Source organism: Muscardinus avellanarius (assembly GCF_963383645.1).
Source record: "Muscardinus avellanarius genome assembly, chromosome: 6".
Lineage (NCBI taxonomy): Eukaryota > Metazoa > Chordata > Mammalia > Rodentia > Gliridae > Muscardinus > Muscardinus avellanarius.
In genome coordinates this window covers 79,126,613-79,149,542 of record NC_137791.1, presented here as the reverse complement: position 1 = coordinate 79,149,542, position 22,930 = coordinate 79,126,613, and the positions used below count along the sequence as shown (strand labels likewise).

At 37.6% G+C, this 22,930-nt stretch overlaps 1 protein-coding gene across 1 annotated transcript; it reads left to right on the top strand.

The window, feature by feature from the left end:
* Positions 1 to 5,144: 5,144 nt before the first annotated feature.
* Positions 5,145 to 22,674, top strand: EREG (epiregulin; the record flags this gene model as incomplete). Its single annotated transcript, XM_080697340.1, has 5 exons — positions 5,145 to 5,193; positions 18,567 to 18,653; positions 20,135 to 20,258; positions 20,984 to 21,133; positions 22,593 to 22,674. The coding sequence occupies 5 exons, from the start codon at positions 5,145 to 5,147 to the stop codon at positions 22,672 to 22,674; spliced, it is 492 nt and encodes a 163-aa protein (XP_080553466.1).
* Positions 22,675 to 22,930: the final 256 nt, after the last annotated feature.

The window sequence follows — 22,930 nt, the reverse complement described above, 5'->3', positions numbered from 1 at the left end:
TCTACCACTGAGCTATACCCCTGGTCTTCAATGCCTTGATTTAAAAAAAAAAATACCCAATACTATTTTATCTCAGCAAATCTTATTAAAGACTTAATAAATGACTTAAAACACTGTGTTACATAAAAATGAATTTTCTAAAGTAGAATTATGCTGCTAACTATACAACTAATACTCAGTTTTCAGTTTAAAAAAGCAGTGGGTTCGTAATAAAAGAGTGCCAGTTGCAGTTGGAAGAAACACTAATTTGAGGAAACAAGCAAGATAAGTGCTTGTTTGATGCTAATTGCTGGTCTTTGGATGGGGGCAGGCCTGGATCTGGCTATAGTCTTCAGTGGAGTTAGTACAGGGCCTCTACATGTGTGCTTCCGACCTAGGATTTCCTGACTTTTCTCCTAAGAAAATCACTTTTAATGCAAAAAGGTTATTTTCGTAGCCTCATCCCACTAGCGCTTCTGTGTTTGATATATTATAAATTAAAAACCGTATGCCACAAAGCCAATATAATTCAATACCAATTTAAAATGAATACAGAGCCAGGCATGGTGGTGACGCACACTTGTAATCCCAGCATTTGGGAGGCTGAGACCAGAGAATCACGGTTCGCGGACAGCCTCAACTATTTCGTGAGGCCCTTTACAACTCAGTGAGACCCTGTTTCAAAATAAAGAATAAAAAACAGGGCAGGGGGTATAGCTCAGAGGTCAAATGCCTCTGGCTTCCATCTCCAGATCTGCAATAAAATAAAATAAATACATTTTAGTAATCATAATAAAGATCCAATAAATTTTTAAAAATAGTAGTATGTATGTATATTTAGTCTGTAGTATTATGTATTAGTATTATGTATGTACTAATAGTATGTATGTACATATTATGTATGTAGTATTATGTATTAGTATTACTAATTTTTCAGAGGGATTAACATAATACCTCTCATATAGGTAACTGCTGGTTAGGCTGATGTCTAAAAGTCATTTCTTAGTTGGAAAATTCTATATGTTTTGATTATTTTCTTCCAGAACTGCTTTATCTTCAACTATGTTTTGTGTCGTTAAGAGGAAATATGATTGTACTTCATACTATGTATATTATTTAAATGAACTATTAAAGAAAATTGTTTCCAATTATAAGAAAAAAAGAGAATACTATTTTGCGGAGGCAGTGGCAAAATCTTCTCTGATGTGTCATGGTGGAGTCATTCTTAAAAACTAATGGCTAGAAAATTGAGTAAACATAGGACCAATAAAGGGTTTGCTCACACCATGAAAATCAGCGTGTAGGAGAGCCCGTTGCTGTGGAAAATTTTGAGACAAGCACAAGGAATTTTTCATGATGGTATCTCATGCTTGAAGTGATCAGCTACAAAGTGAAAAAATTCCTCCCCTCATATCAACGCCACAGGGTTGACTGATGCCAACTGCTGTCAGCCTGACCCCATTCCCCATCACAGTCTCACCCAGTCCTTCCTTTGACCATAAGGACAACAGTGATGACAGAAGGCATTAATAAGGACTAACGCACTCTCCTTCCTGTCTCTCCAAAAAAGACCTGAAGGTGTCGCTGTGCAGAATTAGGACATGATCCCAGCTGACACTCCATTTTTCTCTATTCTGACACTAGTGCTATTTTCCTCCTTCTCCGTCCAATATGTAGGACAAAAACCATTTTGTAAATTTCAATCCTTTTTCCTAATCCTAATTTATCAAATTTATGATCTCTATGGATGGTCCAAAAATTACAATCCTTTGCCAATATTGTTTTTCTTGGCTCCATTTGTTTTTAATTTCAAAAGAGTAATTAAGAGCCAGGTATGGTGGCCCACGCTTGTAATCCAAACATTTGGGAGACTGAGACAAGAAGATTGTGGTTCAAGGACAGCCTCAGCTACTACTTAGTGAGGCCCTTTGCAATTCGGTGTGACTCTATTTTAAAGTAAGTAATAAAGAATATGGCTGTAGCTGTAGCTTGGAGGTAGGATGCTCCTGGGTTCCATCCCCAGCACTACAAAAGAAAAAAAAAAGAAAGAAAGAAAGAAAGAAAGAAAGAAAGAAAGAAAGAAAGAAAGAAGAAGAATTAAGAAGTTGCTTACTGCCTTGTTAGAAGCTAGACTTAGGAATACAGTTCACTTTGCTGTTCATTTGTTTATTTTTAATTTTTTGATACTGGAAATTGAACACAAAGGCACACTACCTCTAAGTAACAGCCCCATTCTTATTTTATTTTATTTTTTATCTTGAAACAGGATCTCACTAAATTACTGAGACTGGTCTTGAACTTGCAATTTTCTTGTCTCAGCTTTCCAAGTACTGGGATTATAGGTGTGTGCCACCACACCAGGCTCATTGATTAATTCAATTCTTAAGTATTGATCACCTACAAAAGACTCCATCCTAAGCATCAATGTTTATATATAGTAATAGGTACTCTAAAGGAGCACTAACCCTTTGCTAGCCACTGTGCTAAGCCCTTCCATCATCGTCCTATTAGTTAGATACTATTATCATCCCTAGTTTACATATGAACAAACTGAGAGAGATTAAATAACTTGTTCAAAAAATCAAAAATAGTCTAAATCTTAACCACTGAAAGGCAGATGAAGTATTTGTTTCCAATAAGAAATTTTTCTGGACATTAAAAGACCTTGGAATATGAGAGAGAAAGAGGGGGGAGGGGTCTAATAGCAATGAAAAGCATGAAAAACATACGACAATTCAAATTAGAAACTGAAAGGTAAAGTGTTAACAACATCCACTGGATTCTATTCTTTATACTTTCATTGGATATTATAATTAATTACACATCATGATGAGGTTCAAAGTGATAAAAACATACATGACCACAGCACTTGGTGTGATTTCCTGCAGATCCCACCCTATTCCTCCCTCTGCATAAATGCTGGTGAGCTGTATAGCGATACCTTCGTATATGGACATAACATTATTTGATCCATCTCCTTTCTCAAGCTTCATGAATTCCATCCCCACTCCCTCCCCCAATCCTGCTCTCCTATCCTACTGCTCTCTTCCCTCACTCATTTGAAGTTTCTTTTGTTTACTATTTTCTCTCTAGCTTCCACATAGGAGAGAAGACATGTGAACCTTGTCCGTTTCTATTTTCTATCAAAATATGTTTGTTCACTGCTAAACTGAATAATTATTCTTAGGCCCATCAGGGGAATACAATAAAAGGCAAGCAATTTATGTGTATGGGCAGATCAGAACACAGGACCTAACAAACAATAAAAATTAAACTATAATAAGTAGTTTTCACCAGAAGCACAGGATCAGATCTAGAATTCTGTGAATTTAGAGAGAAATCAAACAATAGAAGCTATAGATCAGAGTGAAAAAAGAGATTCGTGTAGGCTTAAGAAATTCACGCATTTGAAGTGGACCATGTAAATTAGAGTAGACTTGAGGAGTCCCCATAAAGAATAGCCACTCCCCCAAAGCGCAACTCCATCAGCAAAGGCAGGGAAGTGGGAATAAGCAAAGTGAGTTTTCCAGCCTGGCCTCAGTGAGGCAATTTGGCAAACTAGTGAGCTGGGGTTGAAGAACTGCTTTGATTCTCAGTTGTGGTAGACCTTGTCCAATAGGCAATGAGAGCCAGGCATGGTATCACAGGCCTCTAATCCTAGTACTTGGGAGGCTGAGACGGAGGATCTCGGGTTCAAAACCAGCCTCAGTAACTTAGCGAGACATTCAGCAACCTAACAAAACTCTTTCAATCGCTTGCAATCCCTGCGTTTGGGTGGCAGAGACAGGAGGGTCGCGCTGGTTCGAAGCCAGCTGCGCTGGCTTAAGAGACACCGGGTTTTCTAAAATCTAACCTGTTTCAAAATATAAAATAGGTCTGGGAGTGTAGCCGGGAGGTAGAAGGGCTTCCAGAAACATAAACAAACAAACAAACAAACAAGGAGCCGGGCATGGTGGCACACACCTGTAATCCCAGTACTTGGGAGGCTGAAACTGAAGGGTTGCAGGTTCAAGGCTAGCCTCAGCAACTTAGTGAGCCCCCCACCACAACTTATATAAAATAAAAACTAAAATAGGGCTGGGGGTGTAACTCAAAGAAAGAACACCCTGGGTTTCATCAACAATACCACAACAAATACATACATACATACATACATACATACATACACACACATACATACATACATAAACAAATAAGTAAATTGAGGTAACATGCCCCTGAGTTCAGTCCCCAGTGCCACAGAAAGGGCGGGGGCGGGGGCAATGGAAAGTCGCAGAGGTTTTGTGCAGGAGAGCAACAGGCTTAAAGTACTGCTTGGAAATGTCAACCTGAAAATATCAGACTTAAAAACAAATCAGTTGAAGCTTTTCTTCATAATCACTCGACTTTGAGATGATAAATGCTGGGAATCAAGTGGGACCCAGAGGGCTGAGAAGGGCTTTGAGATGGAGATGTGAGAGGTGTTTCCCGGGGTGGCTCAGGCAGGTCAGCTCTGAGAAGAGAGTGCTTAAGCTACTGAGGAACTTAAGTGTGTTCATACACACGGAGTTATCTCGGCTGTAGTTAGTAACACACACACACACACACACACACACACACACACACACACACACACCTCCAAAAGCATGTACTGGAAACACCAGCCCTGGCTGGTAGACTGACTTTAATTCAAATTATGTCTGTCACCACAGCAACTAAAGCCACCCACTACCCCGCAAGTGACCCCAGGAGGCAAACCAACCCATCTGGTCCGCTCCCCACCTCCTCCCGAATGAGTCCCAGGGCAAGGATGGAAAAGTTTGGGGAGTAGTCCCTGGCTAACCAGATGGACATTTTTTTTCTTCAACTCTTTGGGTGCTGCAGGGAGGGAGGGAGGGAGGGAGGGTGACATCCCCACAATCCGCGGGTCACTACTCCTCCCCTGGGCGCTGAGATTATGAAACTCTGGGCTCTTTGTACCTCGCCCGCTAGTAAGTCTTCCTGTCCCTAAGCACCTCCCTTCACTTATTAAAAAGGTCGCGGCGCGGCGCGGGGCAGTGGAGCTCACTTGCCTGACAGACCGGGTGTAGGGGACGCGCCGCCCCTCCAGGGTCTCCTCCGCGCTCGCCACAGCCGCCCGCATCCCCAGCGCACGTTCCAGCCAGCCGAGGCTCCGCCGCAGGAGGATGGAGATGCGCCCCGCCGGCCTGGTCCAGGCGCTGCTGCTCTGCCTGGGTAAGCCTCCTCCCACCCCCGGCCGCCCCCAGAGGAGACGTCCTCACCCGAGGAGCACCGAGCTGTCCACAGGGTTACAGTGGACCCCGTTCAATGGATGCCTTTTATTTTTTACTTGACTTTTTGTCTTTTCTCCGGCAGGTTGGAGGTGGGGGAATCGAGGTTAAAAATGCCTTTCATTAATTATTATCATATATGCTTAACATATATATTTTATTAACTTATATTTTTTATTCGACGAAGTATTGCTTTTTCTTTTGAAAATTTGCCAGAAACCTAAAAGTTTGAAAAGAACTGTTTTTTAGTATTTCATGTTTTGTTCTTTTTTAGTAGAAGATGCACCCAAGAGGAAGGAAAAAAAAAATTTTTTTCCTCCCTCACTTTTGCACCGGGTTTTCTAAAATCTAACCCGGCTTAGCTTGCTGGGGCCTCTGGTGCTGCGGGTGCATGTCAGTGCCAGCTCGGCTCAGGCCACGACAGAATGAGAACGCTGTCCAGGGGACCTGGGGCAGAAGGGATCAGAGCAGGTCCTGGAGCTGCCCACAGCCCTCCGTCCCTGCACCTGCTTCTGGTCGGGTTTCCCCAGCAGGGCTCCCTCCAGAGTCCAGTCAGGAGCTTTGTGCCTAAGGTTAATTGCATCCAGTAGCTTGTGATCACAGAGGGCATTTTAATGCTAGTCTTTGTCTTTGAGATGATTTATTACTTGTGGGTGAGAAAGAAAAAAAAATCTTTATATTGCTCCTGTAATTGCTGAGAGTATTTAAAATGATAGTCTTCCTATTTGAGATGTTTCATTCTTGTGGGCAAGGAAAGAAAAAAAATCTGTATGTTGCCTTTCTGGTTTAAAAAAATCATGTTACCTAATTCTTAACACTTTAAGAAGAGGTGTATATGAATATTTTAATACGGAAACAAAAGTTACCAGTCTCACATTCTTCCTGAAATTACAATGTGGTGAATTCCCCTAACAAACCCTACCTTTGCAGAATTTGACAGTTAAATTATTATTTGGACAGGTCTTATCTCCAGGTTGGGAGACCTAATGAAATGCATACTATGCATACTTGGGACACACACATCTAAGTCCAGGAACTTAAGTGGAAACCAGACCTGTGGTTTCTGCCCAAGCTGAGTTAAGAATGACTTACCAAAAGATTCACAATAAATAATGTGTTTTTTCTGTCTTTGCCTTGAGAAGAATAAATTTAGAAGGTGAAAATCTAATAAAAATTTAAAAAAGAAAGAAAAGTGACACTCTTCCTAGAGTCAGAAATTAACCTAAAGGTCAGAATGACATAGTGATCTTTCCCACCGCCTATAAGATCCACCTGCACAATGCGAGTGTCTGTTCTGGGCATCTCATTGAATATTCTAATTTGGGAGAGCAAGCGCCTATGAATAACCTGGGGACTACCCACCTATCGTGTGTGTGTTGTGTGTGTGTGTTTTTGTTGTCATGAAAGTGCTTAACTCCTTTATTGCATTACTTAATTATAGTTCAACTATTTCATCAGCTGCCAAGCCCATTTCCAAATGAGCTGGGTCAGTTTCTGTTTTCCCAGTTTGTTTGGATATTTCTCTGCCACTAGGAAAGTTCCTGTTTGAAGTTCTACATCAAATCTCTAGACTCCATTCAGGAACGCAGTCCTGCAGTTTTATTCCAAAGGATATGAAAGAAAGGCCAGGCCACCTGTCATTTCTGAAATTGCCTTTCCCCGACTAAACAAAAGATTACCTAGAAATATTTCCCCTAAACTCTTCTCCTCAAAAGAAAGCAACGTTTAGTTTAGATAACAGCATACATTTTATTATTACTTTTTGTGAAATATGTAGATTTTATTTTGGCATTGGGGACATTCTATCTTTGTGCTACACCACCAGCCCTTTTTATTTTTTCATTTTGAAATAGTCTCACTAGATTTTAGAGAATCTAGTTAAGTTTCTGAGAATTGTCTCAAACCTGTGATCTTCACCCAATCTCCCAAGTACTGGGATTATAGATCTACCATAATGTCTGTTCTTTTTGTGAAATTTATATGTACTATGATTATGGGAAAAAGTTAAAAAGTTTATAAAATTTTATAAATATTTGATATTGATATTGTTTTATAGCTCAGGAAACTGAGTTTAAGGTCCCATAGAAAGGAATGCTAAACAGAAAGAGTCCATGCCTGGTTTAAGTAAAGAGACTGAGATATCCCAAGGTGGATAACATTTTTCTTTTCCTTTTTAGTGGTACTGAGGATGGAACCCAGGGGCTTTCTACCTCCGGGCTATATTCCCAGACCTATTTTATATTTTATTTGGAAACAGGTCTCACTAAGTTGCTGAGAGCCTCACCAGGTAGCTGAGGCTGGCTTTGAACCTGTGCGATCCTCCTGTCTCAGCCTCCCAAGTACTGAGATTACAAGTGTGATCCACCATGCCCAGCTGATAACATTTTTCTTAATTGCCTATAGTTTTCTAGCAGAATCCTTTTTAATTTTGTGATTCTTGCAAAGAAAGAAGATATTTATCTTTAATTATGCCATTATATTTCAGAGGTCTTGATCTAAAATTCAACATATAATTTCATTCATATTCAAACATGTTTTTGAACATGTGCTTGAATGACATCTGTTTGACAATTCGGTCTGACCCACTTCCTCACACACATGAGAGAAAATTAGGCAGAGCAAACATTCTTTTGTGTGTGTGTATATATGGTCCTGGGGATTGAACCCAGGGGTATTCTGAGTGACACCTCAGCCTGTGGGCTGAAATGGGCTTCCTGACTATGCAAAATCAGGTCCAGAAAACATGTGCCTCCTCTTTCAATCTGTGCTAAAAATGTTGAACTATCATTTGGTACTGCTAGTTTTTATTATAAAGCAGCTGTTAAAGTCAATTGGGTAGGGCATTTATTTCCATATTTTCCAAGATGAATGTAAACCCATTTTGTCCCACCGTACCAGCTGTGGAGCACCTGTAAAAACTTAAATATAGTATATAATATATAAAAGAATTATATTATGGTGATAATATAATTATAGTATATGATATTACAATTATACTAGTTTGTAATAATATATAAGATAATAATATATTGTTACATATTTAAGAACATAATATATAAAATATATAAAATAATACTAGTATATAATATATAATATATGATAATATATAAGATACAATAATATATAATAATATATATGATATGCTATATAAGATCTAGATTATGATTCCAACCTATTTTAATGCACCTGGGTCAATTTTGTTGAAATATTCTCAGAATTGAAAACTTACAACTTTATGGATTAAGTAAAGCAACCAAGGAGGTTATCTATGTTTTTCTTATTCCTTGTCTCCTTTTTTATTTATTTGTGAATTGAATGTCGCATCAGTAAGAGATCCAATTGGAATCTACAGCCCATTCCTATTTGCTTTGTGAAAGTAGATATATTTTCCCAGTTTAAAAAAAAAATCAATATCCACAGAGTCACTTTGGAGAAAATGAAGCAGAATGTTTTCTGTCCAGAAAGACTCTCCCATTTCTTGACAAGACATGCAAATGTCCAGTAGAAACTTCTCTTCAAAAAGACTGTGAATGAAGGTGTGGTTTCCTTCTCCTCCACTGTCACACTGAATATAGGCCTATGCAAATTGTGTATTAACATGGCCTTGACTGTGCTGGGAACATTCCTTGGAAGACAATGGGAAGGTTCCCCAGAGCTGCAATAGAGGAGATCCTTAGGGAGGAGCAGCCTGACATCTTTGCTCTGGTATGGCAGTTCTGGGACCTTTGAGAAAATGAAGCAATCCAGCAGACTCAGTATCCTCTGGCAATGTAGTTTATGTAAGACTGGGTGTCTAGTTACAGGGCAGGTAAAGGTTCAGTGGCATTCTAGGCTAAATTAATGATTTAATTAACTTGGAGACTATTTAAATTACTCACAATAATTTGATACTTGTCTAGAAAAAAATGTCAGCCCTTAATCTTTTGGGGGCAAAATCCTCCAATTTTGTATTTGAAGCACAAAAATATTTGATATATACACACATCTGTATATAAAAAACATCATAGTTTTGAATTAATAGACATAGTATATCAAACACATATTTCATATCCCAGTTCTTTTATTTCATACTTTTGCAAAGATTTATTTTTCTCCGAGCATCAGTTTTCTCATCTTTAAAATGGAAATCATGATATCTACCTTGCCAGATAATTGTGTATGGATTTAAAGGATCGGATGATACTAGAAAATAATAAAAAGCATTTTTAAGTTAGAGCTATCATCATCACCATCACCATCAGTACCCTCAACTCCAAAGAGCTTTCTTACAGAAAGCCTCATTTAATTCTTACAATAATCCCGTTTAGCCAGGAAGAGTATTATTCCCATTTTTACAAATGAAGACATAGACTTAGGGAGAGAGGAGTCAAGTATGCCTTATACAGCATGTAAGGCTTCTTTTTCCATGTAAAGCTGTACCCCCTACTGTGGACATCCCAGATTCACTCTTGAACTTTCATGAAGTTCTTGTCTTCCTTTAAGACTGAAGGAAAGTGCCCCTTCTTTAGGGATTCTTGCCTTTGCCCTTCACCCATTCCTCTGATCTCGCCTTCTCACACCACACTGTGAGTATGTAGCTAAACATGCTTAGTAGAACATCAGGAAAATAACAGGTTACATCAAACATCAGTGTGTGTTTGTTAGATGGATGATTAGTTTGAGACTTCATTCAGTTCTCACTACTATGTTTTGATTCAACCAGCTGTTCTTTCTAAGGGCACTTGAGAAGAAAAATATTTCAAGATTAAGCAATAGCTTTTGAAAGCTCAATTCTGTTGTTTCTAATTAAGTATAATAATTTTTTCTCCACATATCTATCTCTTTTTATAGTTTGTTTTCACTGATAGTATACCTACCAAAATTCAAAAAAAAATTTTTTTTTTTTTTTTTGCGAGTCTGGTGATGGAACCCAGGGCATTTGACCTCCAAGCTACATACACCCCATGCACTATTTTGTTTATTCTTTATTTTGAAACAGGGTCTTACTAAGTTGTGGAGGGCTCACTAAGTAGCTGAGGCTGTCCGCAAACCGCCATTCTTTGGTCTCAGCCTCCCAAATGCTGGGATTACAAGCATGCGCCACCACCACGCTGGCTCCAAAATTCAATTTTACCTGTAGTGTATGTGTGTGTGTGTGTGTGTGTGTGGTGTGTGTGTGGGGTGGGTGTGTGTGTGTGTGTGTGTGTGTGTGTGTAAGAGAAAGAGAGGAGAGAATAAAAGGAACCTTTGCATAATCTAATCTAAATTCCATCTCCCCCTCCACCCCACCTCACTTTTTGGTCTCTGTTTTCAGAGATAAGGAAAGTCAGATTAAAGAGAATAAAATAAGTATCCAAGCTAGAGCTGGATTTCTTTACTCAGGAGTCTAGTGAGGGCTCTTCATCTTCGACTCTGCTGAAGTGGACTGGCTGTTTCTTAGTAGTGGTCTGTGCTGTGCTTTGCAGGGTGTTCAGCAGCCCCCTGCCACAACTCTACCCACTAGATGTCAGTAGCTGTGACAACCACAACCACTCTCAGACATTGCTAAATAACCCTGGTTGGCAAAATTGCTCCTGGTGGAGAACCTAATTGATATTTTTATTGCTATAACTCAGTGCCACTCATAATTCTCAGTTTGAATAATTAGTATTTGAATTACTGAGACAAAGTTAATATTAATGGTAAGCTGGATATAAAACTAATATAATACTAAATTAAAACTAATTCTACTGTCTTTATGATGGAGTCATTAATACTTTCCTCAGTCATTTCATTGCTGACTCTCCCAAGCTTCCTTGTACAGCTCTACTCTGTTGGCTCTCACCACACTGAACTTCCTTTTTTTCAATATCTCTTTCTCTTTCCTTGACCATTTCTGTCCACTGTCTACCACCCATTTCTCAAAGTTCTGTTATTTTTCATTCCAAACTCTTTCCCTTGGAACATGTGAATGGCTCTCGACTTAAGAGAATATCTCCTCATAGGATTTTTAAATAGGTTTCACATACTCCATTCTTAATTCCTTTATTCTAGGTCTGTATTTTCAACTACATTATAAATTTAAATAGTCAATATATGAACATCACACTCAAATTCATTTACTCATTAAAGTCCTCCTTCATGGGCAAATACCACCATAAAGCTGTGATCCTGCCTCTGTTTTCTACTCATCCTCCTTATTATTTTGGGCCAGGCAGGTGGTATCATCTATGAATTTTTCTCCTTTCTTCACCCTTGCCCTAGGTGTCTAGCCCTAGGAAGTCTATCGAGAACAAGAAGCATGCCATTTGCACCAGTTTTCCTTATAGCATCTTATTCTGTATCTTTGCCTATGAAAACTGCTCAATGAATATTTTTTAATAAATACATTTTGACATATGTAGCTAATTAACAAGAAGGATAGGCTCTTTTTCTCTTCTCTGTAGCTAATCTCTTGTCAACCTGTTCTCACACTATGGGTGCCCATGTTCCTCTCACCGAAGACACAGTCTCCAGTGCTAACCAAACCTATATTTTTATAATCTGTATTTCCACAAAGAGAAATTTCTTAGCACCTTTATATATAGGACTTGTATTGTGTAGGTTCTCTTTATCAAAAATAAGTACTTTCAAGATTTTAAAAATATTTTATATACTTTCTCATCTGTGTGTGTGTGTGTGTGTGTGTGTGTGTGTGTGTGCATTTACAAGCATATGTGCTCATTAATTAAAACTTTATTCCTTTTGAAAATCCATGTTTGGCATAGACATCTACATAGATAGAAAAATGGCCAACGTGCTTCTAAAATATGCCACTAAATATTCTAATATTCAGGCCACCCTTTGACCTGGAGAAAAAATCAGATGAAAAACATTCATAATCCCAATTTTTATTCCCTTATGAGAGTTTCCTTCGGAATGATAACACAATAGTAATTTAAATTTCTAGATTGGACCTGTAGACGTAGAAATGAGAAACAAGATAGAAGGAAATGAAGGTTATAAAAACAAATTGCCCTTCCATGTCAGGTTATCTTGAGAGGAAGCCATTTCAAATGGAATGGAAACAATACTCTAAAATAAACTGTTGGATTGTAGGAGGTTCCTGCCTCATCTTTCAGACTCTTAGTCACAAAATTTCAGAATACTCATATTAATACAAATTATACCCTTTACCAGAAAGACAATATTCCTCTTCCTGCTTTATGGAAACATTCCTATTATGAATGAGACATACATTTTTATACCCATGTTTAGGGTAAAGCAGATGACTTTCTTTTGCCTTTGACTTCCTAATATTCTATTTGAATAGCATTAAGTACTATTTCATATAATAACTAAATTATATAAGCACTTTGAAGTTAATTTGAAAATAACTATAAAATTATAGAATATAACTCACTGTGTATAAATTTTAAAACACGGTAGGTTAAATCTTTTCTTGGCATTTGTCAACAAAATTCCTATGGTTATTTTTTTTTGAAGCTCATAATTAAAGGAAATACTATAACCTGATATTATATAAATGTCTGGTTTCATGTTGTTTTATTTCAAATACTAATAGTTAGATTTTATATTTAGCTTTTAAAGAAAATTAATTATAAGGGTAACAATAAAAGAATGCAATGATTGCTAGCAGAAATCGAGGGTAGGGTTTTTTTGTTGTTTTGTTTTGTTTTGTTTTGTTTTGTTTTGTGGTACTGGGGTTCCTGGAAACCCTTCTGCCTCCGGGATATACTCCCAGACCTATTTTTTATATTTTTAAAATTTGGAAACAGGGTCTCTTAAGCCAGAGAGGCTGGCTTTGAGCCTGCACCATCCTCCTGTCTCTGCCTACCAAGCGTGGGGATTACAAGTGTGTGCCACCATGCCTGGCCTCAAGGGTAGTTTTCTATATACTTATCTATATTAATTTAAAGTTTAGCTAATGTTTAGTTTTTTGTACATTAAGACAAAAATTCTTTGAAAATTAGGCTGTTACTAGAAAGTACTAACAGTGGGTATTTTCAGCATCTGGTTTGATGAAGTTTACAGTAATCTTGATCAAAGGGAAGCAAGACCTTATCTAATATTAGAGTAAAATTTAATTTAAAACAAAAAGACATCCCCAAATGGCAAAGGCATGGTCATTCCTTAAAAGTACACAAGAGCTAACAAGCCTATGTTACAGACAAATCCTAAAATTATAGACTGTGTGGAAGAAGGTAGAAAACTAACAGTCTGTGAGCAGGCTGGCATGTGACCACAGCAAAAGTGTGAACAAAGCGGATTTTGCTACCTGTTTGGGCTGGGCAAATACCATGATTCATCATGAGCTTGCCGTTCTGGTCTAAATATTCTAAAAGATTTAATTGGGGGAAATAAGGTGTATATGTTTCATACTATATCATCATGTTATTTTTGGTCATTTGTATTTGCTCAATTGCATTCCAGAGTTATTATTATTATTATTATTATTATTATTATTATTATTTCTGAGATTTGGAATTGACTTTCCTGTCTTGGGTTGATCACCCAGGCACCATATTCCAGCATCTTCTGTATAGGCCTCTTTCTAGATGAGTCTCTCAGTGAGACCATTAGGAAGCAAGGTAAAAGACACCCAGTGAGATGAGGACATTCTCTGTCTGGCATTCAGACTGACAATTGGGCAACCACTTCTTAGCGCTCCAGGGCCCACGACATTTAGTGCTTGCTATCCCCATTCCGGTGATGGTACTCAGCCTCTCCCACGCACCATGCACGGTCCTCGATATTGTGCAAGGGTGTAGGCCCGGCCCTGACTCACAGGGAAGAGGCGATTTGTGTCCTGTGAGTCAGTGGCTCCACTTCCTGCTGGCACCCTTGAGATTTCACTGCAAACACCACCTCCGAAAGGAGAAGTTAGAGAGATGCATAGCTGAGCTTCACATTCCTAAAACCCATTGGAAATGCAACAGAAATAATGGTGTCTGAAGAGAATTTGATATTTGTATTGGAATGGAAGCAGAAACTCTAAGTATCCATTGGAGTTTATAGATTATCCTTCAATAATACCTTGCACAGAGTTTCTCTAAAATTTAGTTGACTGCTTAAAACTTGTCCCCAGATCTGGGTTTTGACACGGACTCTATCCAAAATTCTTAATATTAATAGAATTATTTTTTTCAGCAGGGAGCTATTATAAGTGATCAAAACCTAAAAAATATATGTGTATATTTTTATATAATTTATTTTATATAATTGAATTATAGAAGCTGGGCATGATGGCCCACACCTATCATCTCAATACTTGGGAAGCCAAGACAGGAGAATTGCAGGTTCAAGGCTAGTCTCTGCAACTTAGAGGAGCCCTTCAGCAACTTAGCAAGACCCTGCTTCAAAATAAAAATAAAATGAGGTTGGTTGTGCAGTTTGGCATTAGAACAGCCTGGGTATAATCCCCAGTCCTTCCCCCAAAATTTGAATCACAGATCATAGAAAGGTTGTTGTGTGCAAAGAACACTCCAATTAAGGAGATATATAGATGTGAGTTAGCACTTATTCCTTCCCTGTATGACTGTAAAACAATCAATACTGGTTTTCCTTGGTAACAAGATGAGGGATGTCATAATCCTCTGTAGGTATATTCTTTTATCTTAGTAATGGATTAAACCTAGGAGCACCTACCTCTGAACTATACCCTCAGCCCTCTCTATTTTAGTTTTCATTTTGAAACAGGGTTTCCCTAAGTTGCTGAGGCTGCCCTAGAACCTGCAATACTCCTATCTCAGCCTCCCAGGTACTGGGATTATAGGCATGCACCACAATGCCCAACTCTGGGTAGATTTTTCAATCTCCTGATCACCCCCACTCACCCCTCTACCTCAGTTTGTAAGGGCTTGGGGAAGACATAGTGGATGGAAACAGTGAGAAGCACTGTTTTAAAGTAGTACAGCTGTGCATTTGGACAATTTAGAACCAATTTTGCTGTTTGGTTGGCTACGTACTTCTATGATGAAGCTGCAGTAACATTTTTTAATTTGAGAGGAGGATTTAAAATTACTTACAATTTTATTTGTAAAATATCCTTCTGTTGTATTAACTCATCAAGTCTCACAGAAACTGTCCTGAGCAATGGACTGTGTCCAAGGGAGCGTCGCAGGTCAAGGAAGCCCAGTTTTCATGGAGGCACACCCAGGGCTAAACAGTCTTTAATCAGCAAAGACAAATATTTTATCTGTGGCCTGAACAACTGGGAACAATGATCTTAGCAGTGGAAAAGCCAACAGCTACTAAAAAACAAAACAAAAACAAAACAAAACAAAAAAAGGCCCAAGAAAGAACATCTCAAAGCATTTAGTTGCTTTCTATAAAAGTTGCAGGTTGTGGCTATAAGCAGTTCCAGGCAGGAAAGGCTACTCTTGGTTTCTGCAAACAATAAAGGAGCTTCCACTTCCAGGTGCACTTTGTCCTGGCTGACTTTTTCCTAGAGAGAGATGGGCCATGTCTCCCCTGATGCATTCCTCAGCTGAAGAAGCCTTAAGGAACAGAAGGACCAAGGATGAAAACATGTCCAACTAGAAGTTCCGCTTATATTGAAAACACTAAGTTAAAGGGCTTAATTCTTCAGCAAAATGTGTGGCAAAATTATAGTGAGAAGTAGAACAAAATTAACAAAACACTAGGTGGGAAGTAGTTTTCATCTCTGTTTAACTGACAGCACACTCCAAACCTTAGCCATTTTCTTGGTCATTTGAGTAAGATAAGAGCAATCGAAGCAGCCTTTATATCGTAGGAGAAACATGGAGTGGGGAGGAGATAGTTCTAAAGCTGGTAAGAAAGCAGTCGTTCAAATGCTTGAAAGAGTATGAATCTGGATGTCAGATTCCTAACTCTTGACTTCTATGGTCACTACATAAGTAATCTTACATAAAATATTTAACTTATATGCACCAAGGTTGTTTGGAGCGAATACACAAGTGTCAAATTTGAAACCTGAAACTATAAACTTTGAGGATGTTATGTACCTTAATGTTTAACACCAAAAATGTGTAATTTGCTTAATAAATACAAACCTCCTTTAATTAAGAAAAATATAAAATAATTTTTATATTTTATATATAACTTTATGTTGTATAAAACATCCTTTAAAAAACCCTTATTATCACAGGCCTGTAATTCTAGTACTGAGACAGGAGTATTGCCGGTTCGAGGCCAGTCTCAGCAATTATGCAAGACCCTCAACAACTTAGTGAGACACTTTCAAATAGAAAATAAAAAATAAGAAAGGAACTGAGGGTGTACCTCAGAGGTATGGTGCCCCTGGGCTTATTTCCCAGTATCAAAACAAACAACACCAAAACAAATTATGAGAGATTTATAATCTTGTTAAAAGCCAGTAGAGGGCACTAACTACATATAATGCTAAAACCTGAGGCTACAAGTGGAGGGACATTTATGTGAATCTCTGGCATGCTAGTCATTGCAAAAATATTTCATTTCAACTCTGCAAAAACTCTGTAAGGTGAAGAAAAATGGAGATGTGGAGAAGCTAATTAACGCATCCAGAATTGCATAGCTCAAGTTTTTGCACACAGTTACCTTCCCACCATACTCTGTTACCTCCCGATGAGGTCAATATTCTGCCTCAATTACAGTTACTCTATTTGTTCTGCACACCCATCTCCAAATTCTGTAATGTGCTGCATTTAACAACATCTTTCTTTGGGAAAAGTTATTTAATTTATTCATGCTCAGTTTTCTTATTTATCTATTGGGGCCTATGGTAGTATCTTACTCAAAAAGTCACTGAGAAAATTAAATCATATATATATATATATCATATATATATATATATATATATATATATATATATATATATATATGATATATATAGAATCATGCCTGGCACAAGCATGTTCAAGAAATGTCAACTGGGAAAGGGAGAGTTAATGAAGGAAAAACTTCCGTTGACTTTATGTACGTATGTTAAATTATCAATACCCCTCCCAATATCATGAACACATTGGGAAGGGGAGAGCGTGGAGAGGGAGCAGGGGGACCTCGCCAAGTGCGGTGGGCAGGTATAGACCCTATCACTCTGAGCAACATTCTGGTGGGAGACTACAGTGCACCAATACAAATGTATTAAAAAATAAAATGCAACATCCTTCATGAAAAAAAATGTCCGTTGTTACTAACAATACTATTACCACCAAAATTACTTTGTATTGTCCAGAAGTGCACATGCAGATGGGAAAGTGGGGTAGAAGTGTGAATACCTGATGCTTGGACAGAAGAGGACAAATGCGCTCAAATAAACATGTGTTTAATTAACAAGGGTTCTTCTTATCATTCAAATGCTTCTGCGTTCTATAGAATGCAGAAACACGTGAATAATTCTGATCCCAAGTTTCCAGGATTTGACTCTTCACTGGAGACACATAATGTAAGAGCTGGCTCAGAATTTTGCTATGCTGACAAGCTGTTGCTGGGCTAGGCTTGCTTGGTTGGAGCCCTTCATTGGGCAGGCCCGCTCTATCCCATACTAGATAAGCCATATTGCTGGCCTCTGTGCCCAAAAGCTCCAAAATATTCTCAAAAGTCTGTGTCTGTAATGAACCTGCATGAACTTTTTTTCTGGCTTTATTCCCTAAATAATACAATAGTTATTTCCATAGCATTTGCACTCGTTTTGGGTATTATAGATTCTCTAGAGATGATTTAAAGCATAGAGGAAAACGTACCTAGATTATGTGTAAATGTTATGACTTTTCGTATAAGGACTTCAGCATCTGTAGATTTGGGTATCTTGGGGGAGGAGGTTGTTTCTGGAATCAACCACCTACGGATAAGGTGGGTAGAATATATGTGAGATTATGTTTTATAAAAGTCTTTCATATACTTTTGTATGCAATACAATGCAAAGAATATATTAGGTGCTTAAGTAAACTGTATCTTAAATTGAGTTTTTTAATTAAGTTGATACCACAAATGGAGCCTGATTGTGATTTGAAATCTTTTGTGATGGAGTCTAAAAGGGAGCATTACTCTAAAAACACTATGGAGTAAAACAGTAAAAATTTTCCAATTGCTAAGCCTAGAAAAACAAGCTTCCAAATCAGGTTTTTGAGAAATGTTATTGTAAAATGTTCAGAGGGAGTCAAATCTGTAGCCATGAATATAATGTTAAGGCACTGCCTCTTTCTCTTTGGAGGGAAGAGCTGGGGGTTTATTTATTATTAATTATGTGCCTGCTTCCATGAATTGTTTTCTTTTATGGTCTTGATCAATTATATCCTTAAAGCAATTAACATTACCATATACATACTGCAGTAGCATAGAAATCAGATCAAGCCTTCTTCATTGAATATAGATTTGCTTTTTTTCTATAAATAGGTTTTCATCTTCTACAAGCAGTGCGCAGCACAACTGTGATTCCATCCTGCATCCCAGGAGAGTCTGACAATAACTGCACGGCTTTAGGTAAGCCCAGCTTCATCAATGCTACGTCAGGGGTTACTACATATTTTAAATAAAGACCTAAATGTGAATGTGTGACAATGAAAAAAGAGGGAGAGGATAGCTGCTCTATTAATTTTAACTACTGATTAGCTAGAGTTTTGGTAAAATGGCATAAAGAAGTAACTGGTAAGAGAGAGATGAGATATCTACTTACATATAAAGATTTAATCTTAACAAGACAGGGAACGAGGAAATCCACATTTTGTTGAAAAACCATCATTGGAGGACGCACTGGGAATCCATGCAAAGCAGCAAAATGGAAACTTTGTTCACAGTAGCTTTAAAAGTGTGTGTGTTTGTGTGTGTATTTTTTATTTTTTGTAAGAGGAACAAATGATGTCCTTTTCTTCCAGTTACATATAGTGTTCAGGAGACATTTATGGAGTGATTAATATGTGCTGCGCATCATGTGAAGGCAGAGTATGGAGAAAAGTGGGGCCCAGTCAGCATCAGTGACTGCAGACTGTCCAGAGACAGCTGTTCTGTATCTAGTTTGAGCAATGGTCAAGGACTAGTTTGAGGGAATAGATATGTTTTACAACATTATCTTTTCTCTTACTTGTCATCATCAGGCTCACTGGAATTTTGCTTAGCTATCTTCTACCACTTTTTCCCCCTTTTTTGGTATTAAAATTAAATCAAGACTTTTAAAAATAGCATTACTATATATATATATATATATATATATATATATTTTTTTTTTTTTTTACAATTTCATAACATCCTTCACATTGCAGTAACTAAAGCATTCTAAGGTAAATTTTACTTGTAGGTTGAATATTATTTCCAATAAGATGTCCTTGCAGATTGCAGTCTTATTTCTAACTAGAGTCCTGTTTTCATTATTGTATTTGCCCAATAGGAATTTCTAACTTAGAGATTGTTTAGTTCATGGTCGAGTCTCAAGCAAAGAGATGTTGGGAGATTTATTGATTCTTTTCAATAATTTGGGAACACACACCAAAACAAACCTTACTAACTTAAAAACCAGTGATAAAATTAAGTTCTCTTGAGTGGTTTTAGCTTGAAATTGCTTTTGGTAGTAATATATTTTTGAAAATTTTTATTTGAAGAAGTAAATAGCACCTATTTTGGGGGTGCTGGTGTGTGTGTGTGTGTGTGTGTGTGTGTGTGTGTGTGTGTGTGTGTGTGTGTCTGTGTGTGTACCTTACCTTTTCCATGAAGGTTGTCTTGTGAGAATTAAGTCCTCATCCTCGAGTGTTACTTTTAAACCATTGGAGATAATTCTTTTGGTGCAGGCATGTGTTTATTGGTCTGGGAAGTATGATTCCTAGAGTGACCTCTCGTAAAACTCTCCTGGACTAACTGGCATCTGACCTGTTTTGCTGAGGTGGTTCAGGGGTTATTGTCAGGAGAGGATGATTAATGTCCTCAGTCCACAGAGGCAGTGGAATTCACTCCACTTTCTATTTCTTTTGCAGTTCAGACAGAAGACAACCCACGTGTGGCTCAGGTGTCAATAACAAAGTGTGGCTCTGACATGAACGGCTACTGTTTGCACGGACAGTGCATCTACCTGGTGGACATGAGTGAAAATTACTGCAGGTAATAAGCTCACAATAGCAAAGATGGTATTTAAGCCTACGTCTTTCTCATATTTTATATTCTGAAATTACCCTATATTTCCATGGGCTATTGGAATATAGTTTATATGGATTCTTTGGAACATTATATTATTATTATTATTATTATTATTATTATTATTATTATTTTGAAATCACAGGGCAAATAGTAGGTTTCATATTGCACAGATATTGGAGGAGTACACACTGAGGGGGGATTTCAAATGCCCCCACTCACACCACGATAGCAACTCCAATTTTAATCCTTTCATCAGACCTCCAGCACAGTGTGGTGGCTCCGACCTGTAATCCCAGTACTCAGGAGGCTGAGACTGGATCAAAGGTTCCCAGACAGTGAGTAGTGAGGTTCTCATCAACCTATTGAGACCCTGTTTCAAAATTAAAATAATGAATTTATTCCACCAATTGAGACAAAAAACATTTCATATTTATAAAACACGACCAGAGGTTACCAACCACCTTGCCAGCTGAATCAAACTGTCATTTTAATACCACAATTTAGCCTAGAGCTATGTTGAGTCCTCTTACAATTGTTGGCTCAATCCTAAATTCATTTTTTAATTCAATATTATAATTTACAAATTTTGCTATTTCTTACATTATAGTGTGACATTAGTTGTGAAGTTATTTCATAATCATGATTTCTTTTAGAAAGAATTGATTTTCCTATTGCTTATTTTCCTTTAGATGTGAAGTGGGTTACACTGGTGTCCGATGTGAACATTTCTTCTTAACCGTCCATCAACCCTTGAGCAAAGAATACGTGGCTTTGACTGTGATTCTTATTATTTTGTTTCTTATCATAGTCGCCGGTTCCATATACTATTTTTGCAGATGGTAAGCCAGTGATTTTTATACTCTACTTTTAAAATTATATAATAAGGGTTTATAAACTGGACAAAAACGTTTACATACTATTAGAGTGGTAAGATCGAATCTGCAGTGATGATATTTGCAAGGGTGTTTTTGCTGCAGAACATCTGAATTTTGCTCTATTATTACTTCTGTTCCTTATTATCAATGTTACCTAATGAAAGCCAAACAGGGAATGTCAGTTCCTTTCTCTGTAAAATACATACAAAAATTCTTATTCTATATTAATCACAAGGCTTTTTAGTGCCGAATATGATGATAGTGTCTATGTGAAAGTAAATCATCAGTCATAATGCTGCTCTTATACTTAGGTACTAAAACTTATTAGGTCAAATTTTTATTTTATAAAATTCAGCCTTGTAAATTAATGACCCTAGAAGCTTGAGATCTTAAACTTTACGACAGTTTTAGAAACTCATTCCCAGGCAATTATAGAACCTTACTGTTAGAAATGGTTCAGATCAGTCCCCTCAAACAGTCATACTGTGTCTTCATGTACAATATTATTGCAAAATGGTAACTGAGAAAACTTAGAGGTATAGGCTGGCAGGTTCTTGAGGTTAGGATCAGATTGTGGGAACAGCGTGAACTGGTTAATAATAGTTGTCTTGAAAATGTCTCCTTTTTTTTAAATTTTTTTTATTGGTGCATTATATTCATACAACTTATTGGGGTAAAAAAAATGTCTCCTTTTAAAAATACAAAAGTACGCCGGGCTGGGGGCGCACGCTTGTAATCCCTGCACTTGGGAGGCGGAGACAGGAGGATCGCGCAGGTTCGAAGCCAGCCACGCTGGCTTAAGAGACCCTGTTTCCACATAAAAATATAAAAAATAGGTCTGGGAGTGTAGCCCAGAGGTAGAAGGGTTTACAGAAACCCCAGTACCACCAAAATAAATAAATAAATAAATACATAAATAAAATACAAATACAAACATAGTACAAATTTGTTCAGTGAATTTTTCTCCTTCTCAAAGTAACGCAGGTTAAAAGTGTGCTACATTTATCAGATCAAATTTATTTTGCACATGTTTGGCTTAAAATGTCCATCAAGTGATAATGCCTTTTAAGTTAGTTATTATAGAAATGAGCATTATTGAGAGAAAGGGAGAGAGAAGGGAAGAGAATGGAAGGGGGAAAGAGAGAAGGCGGCTTCCATCCTGCAGTTTCACAAATATTCACGATCATGTTACAGCCCTTGAGAAGTCCAGAACTGAGTTTCACCATTTCCTTCTAAATTTATTGCACTTTGAAACAAAACACTAGCCCCTTCCTCCTTCCTTTTTTGTTTTTAACCTTGTCCCAAATGAGCCTAGTCACTTTTGTCATTTTGGACACTCTGTGCTAATGTAATGGAGTTTATGTATTTGTATTCCTCTTACTGTTAACTACAGTGCTAATGGTTTTATTTCCGAATATTCCAGGTATAAAAATCAAAAGAGCAAAAAGTCAAAGAAAGAGTATGAGAGAGTGACCTCAGGGGACCCAGCGCTGCCACAAGTGTGAACATCACCTTGCCTTCTGGGCAGGGACACACAGCGTGCATGGTTGATGTTAATATTCCTATTTTATTAATACTATTTATGTTGAGTCATGTCTTAGGTCAACAACTGTGTATTTTTAATACATTTGAAAAGTGTTTTTATTTTTGTTTTATTTTTGAAAAAATTATTTGCTAATATATTGTGAGTAAACATATTTAATATCAAAAGAAAGTAAATATTTTTGTAAGAAATAATATCCTGAGCTAACACGTTATTGA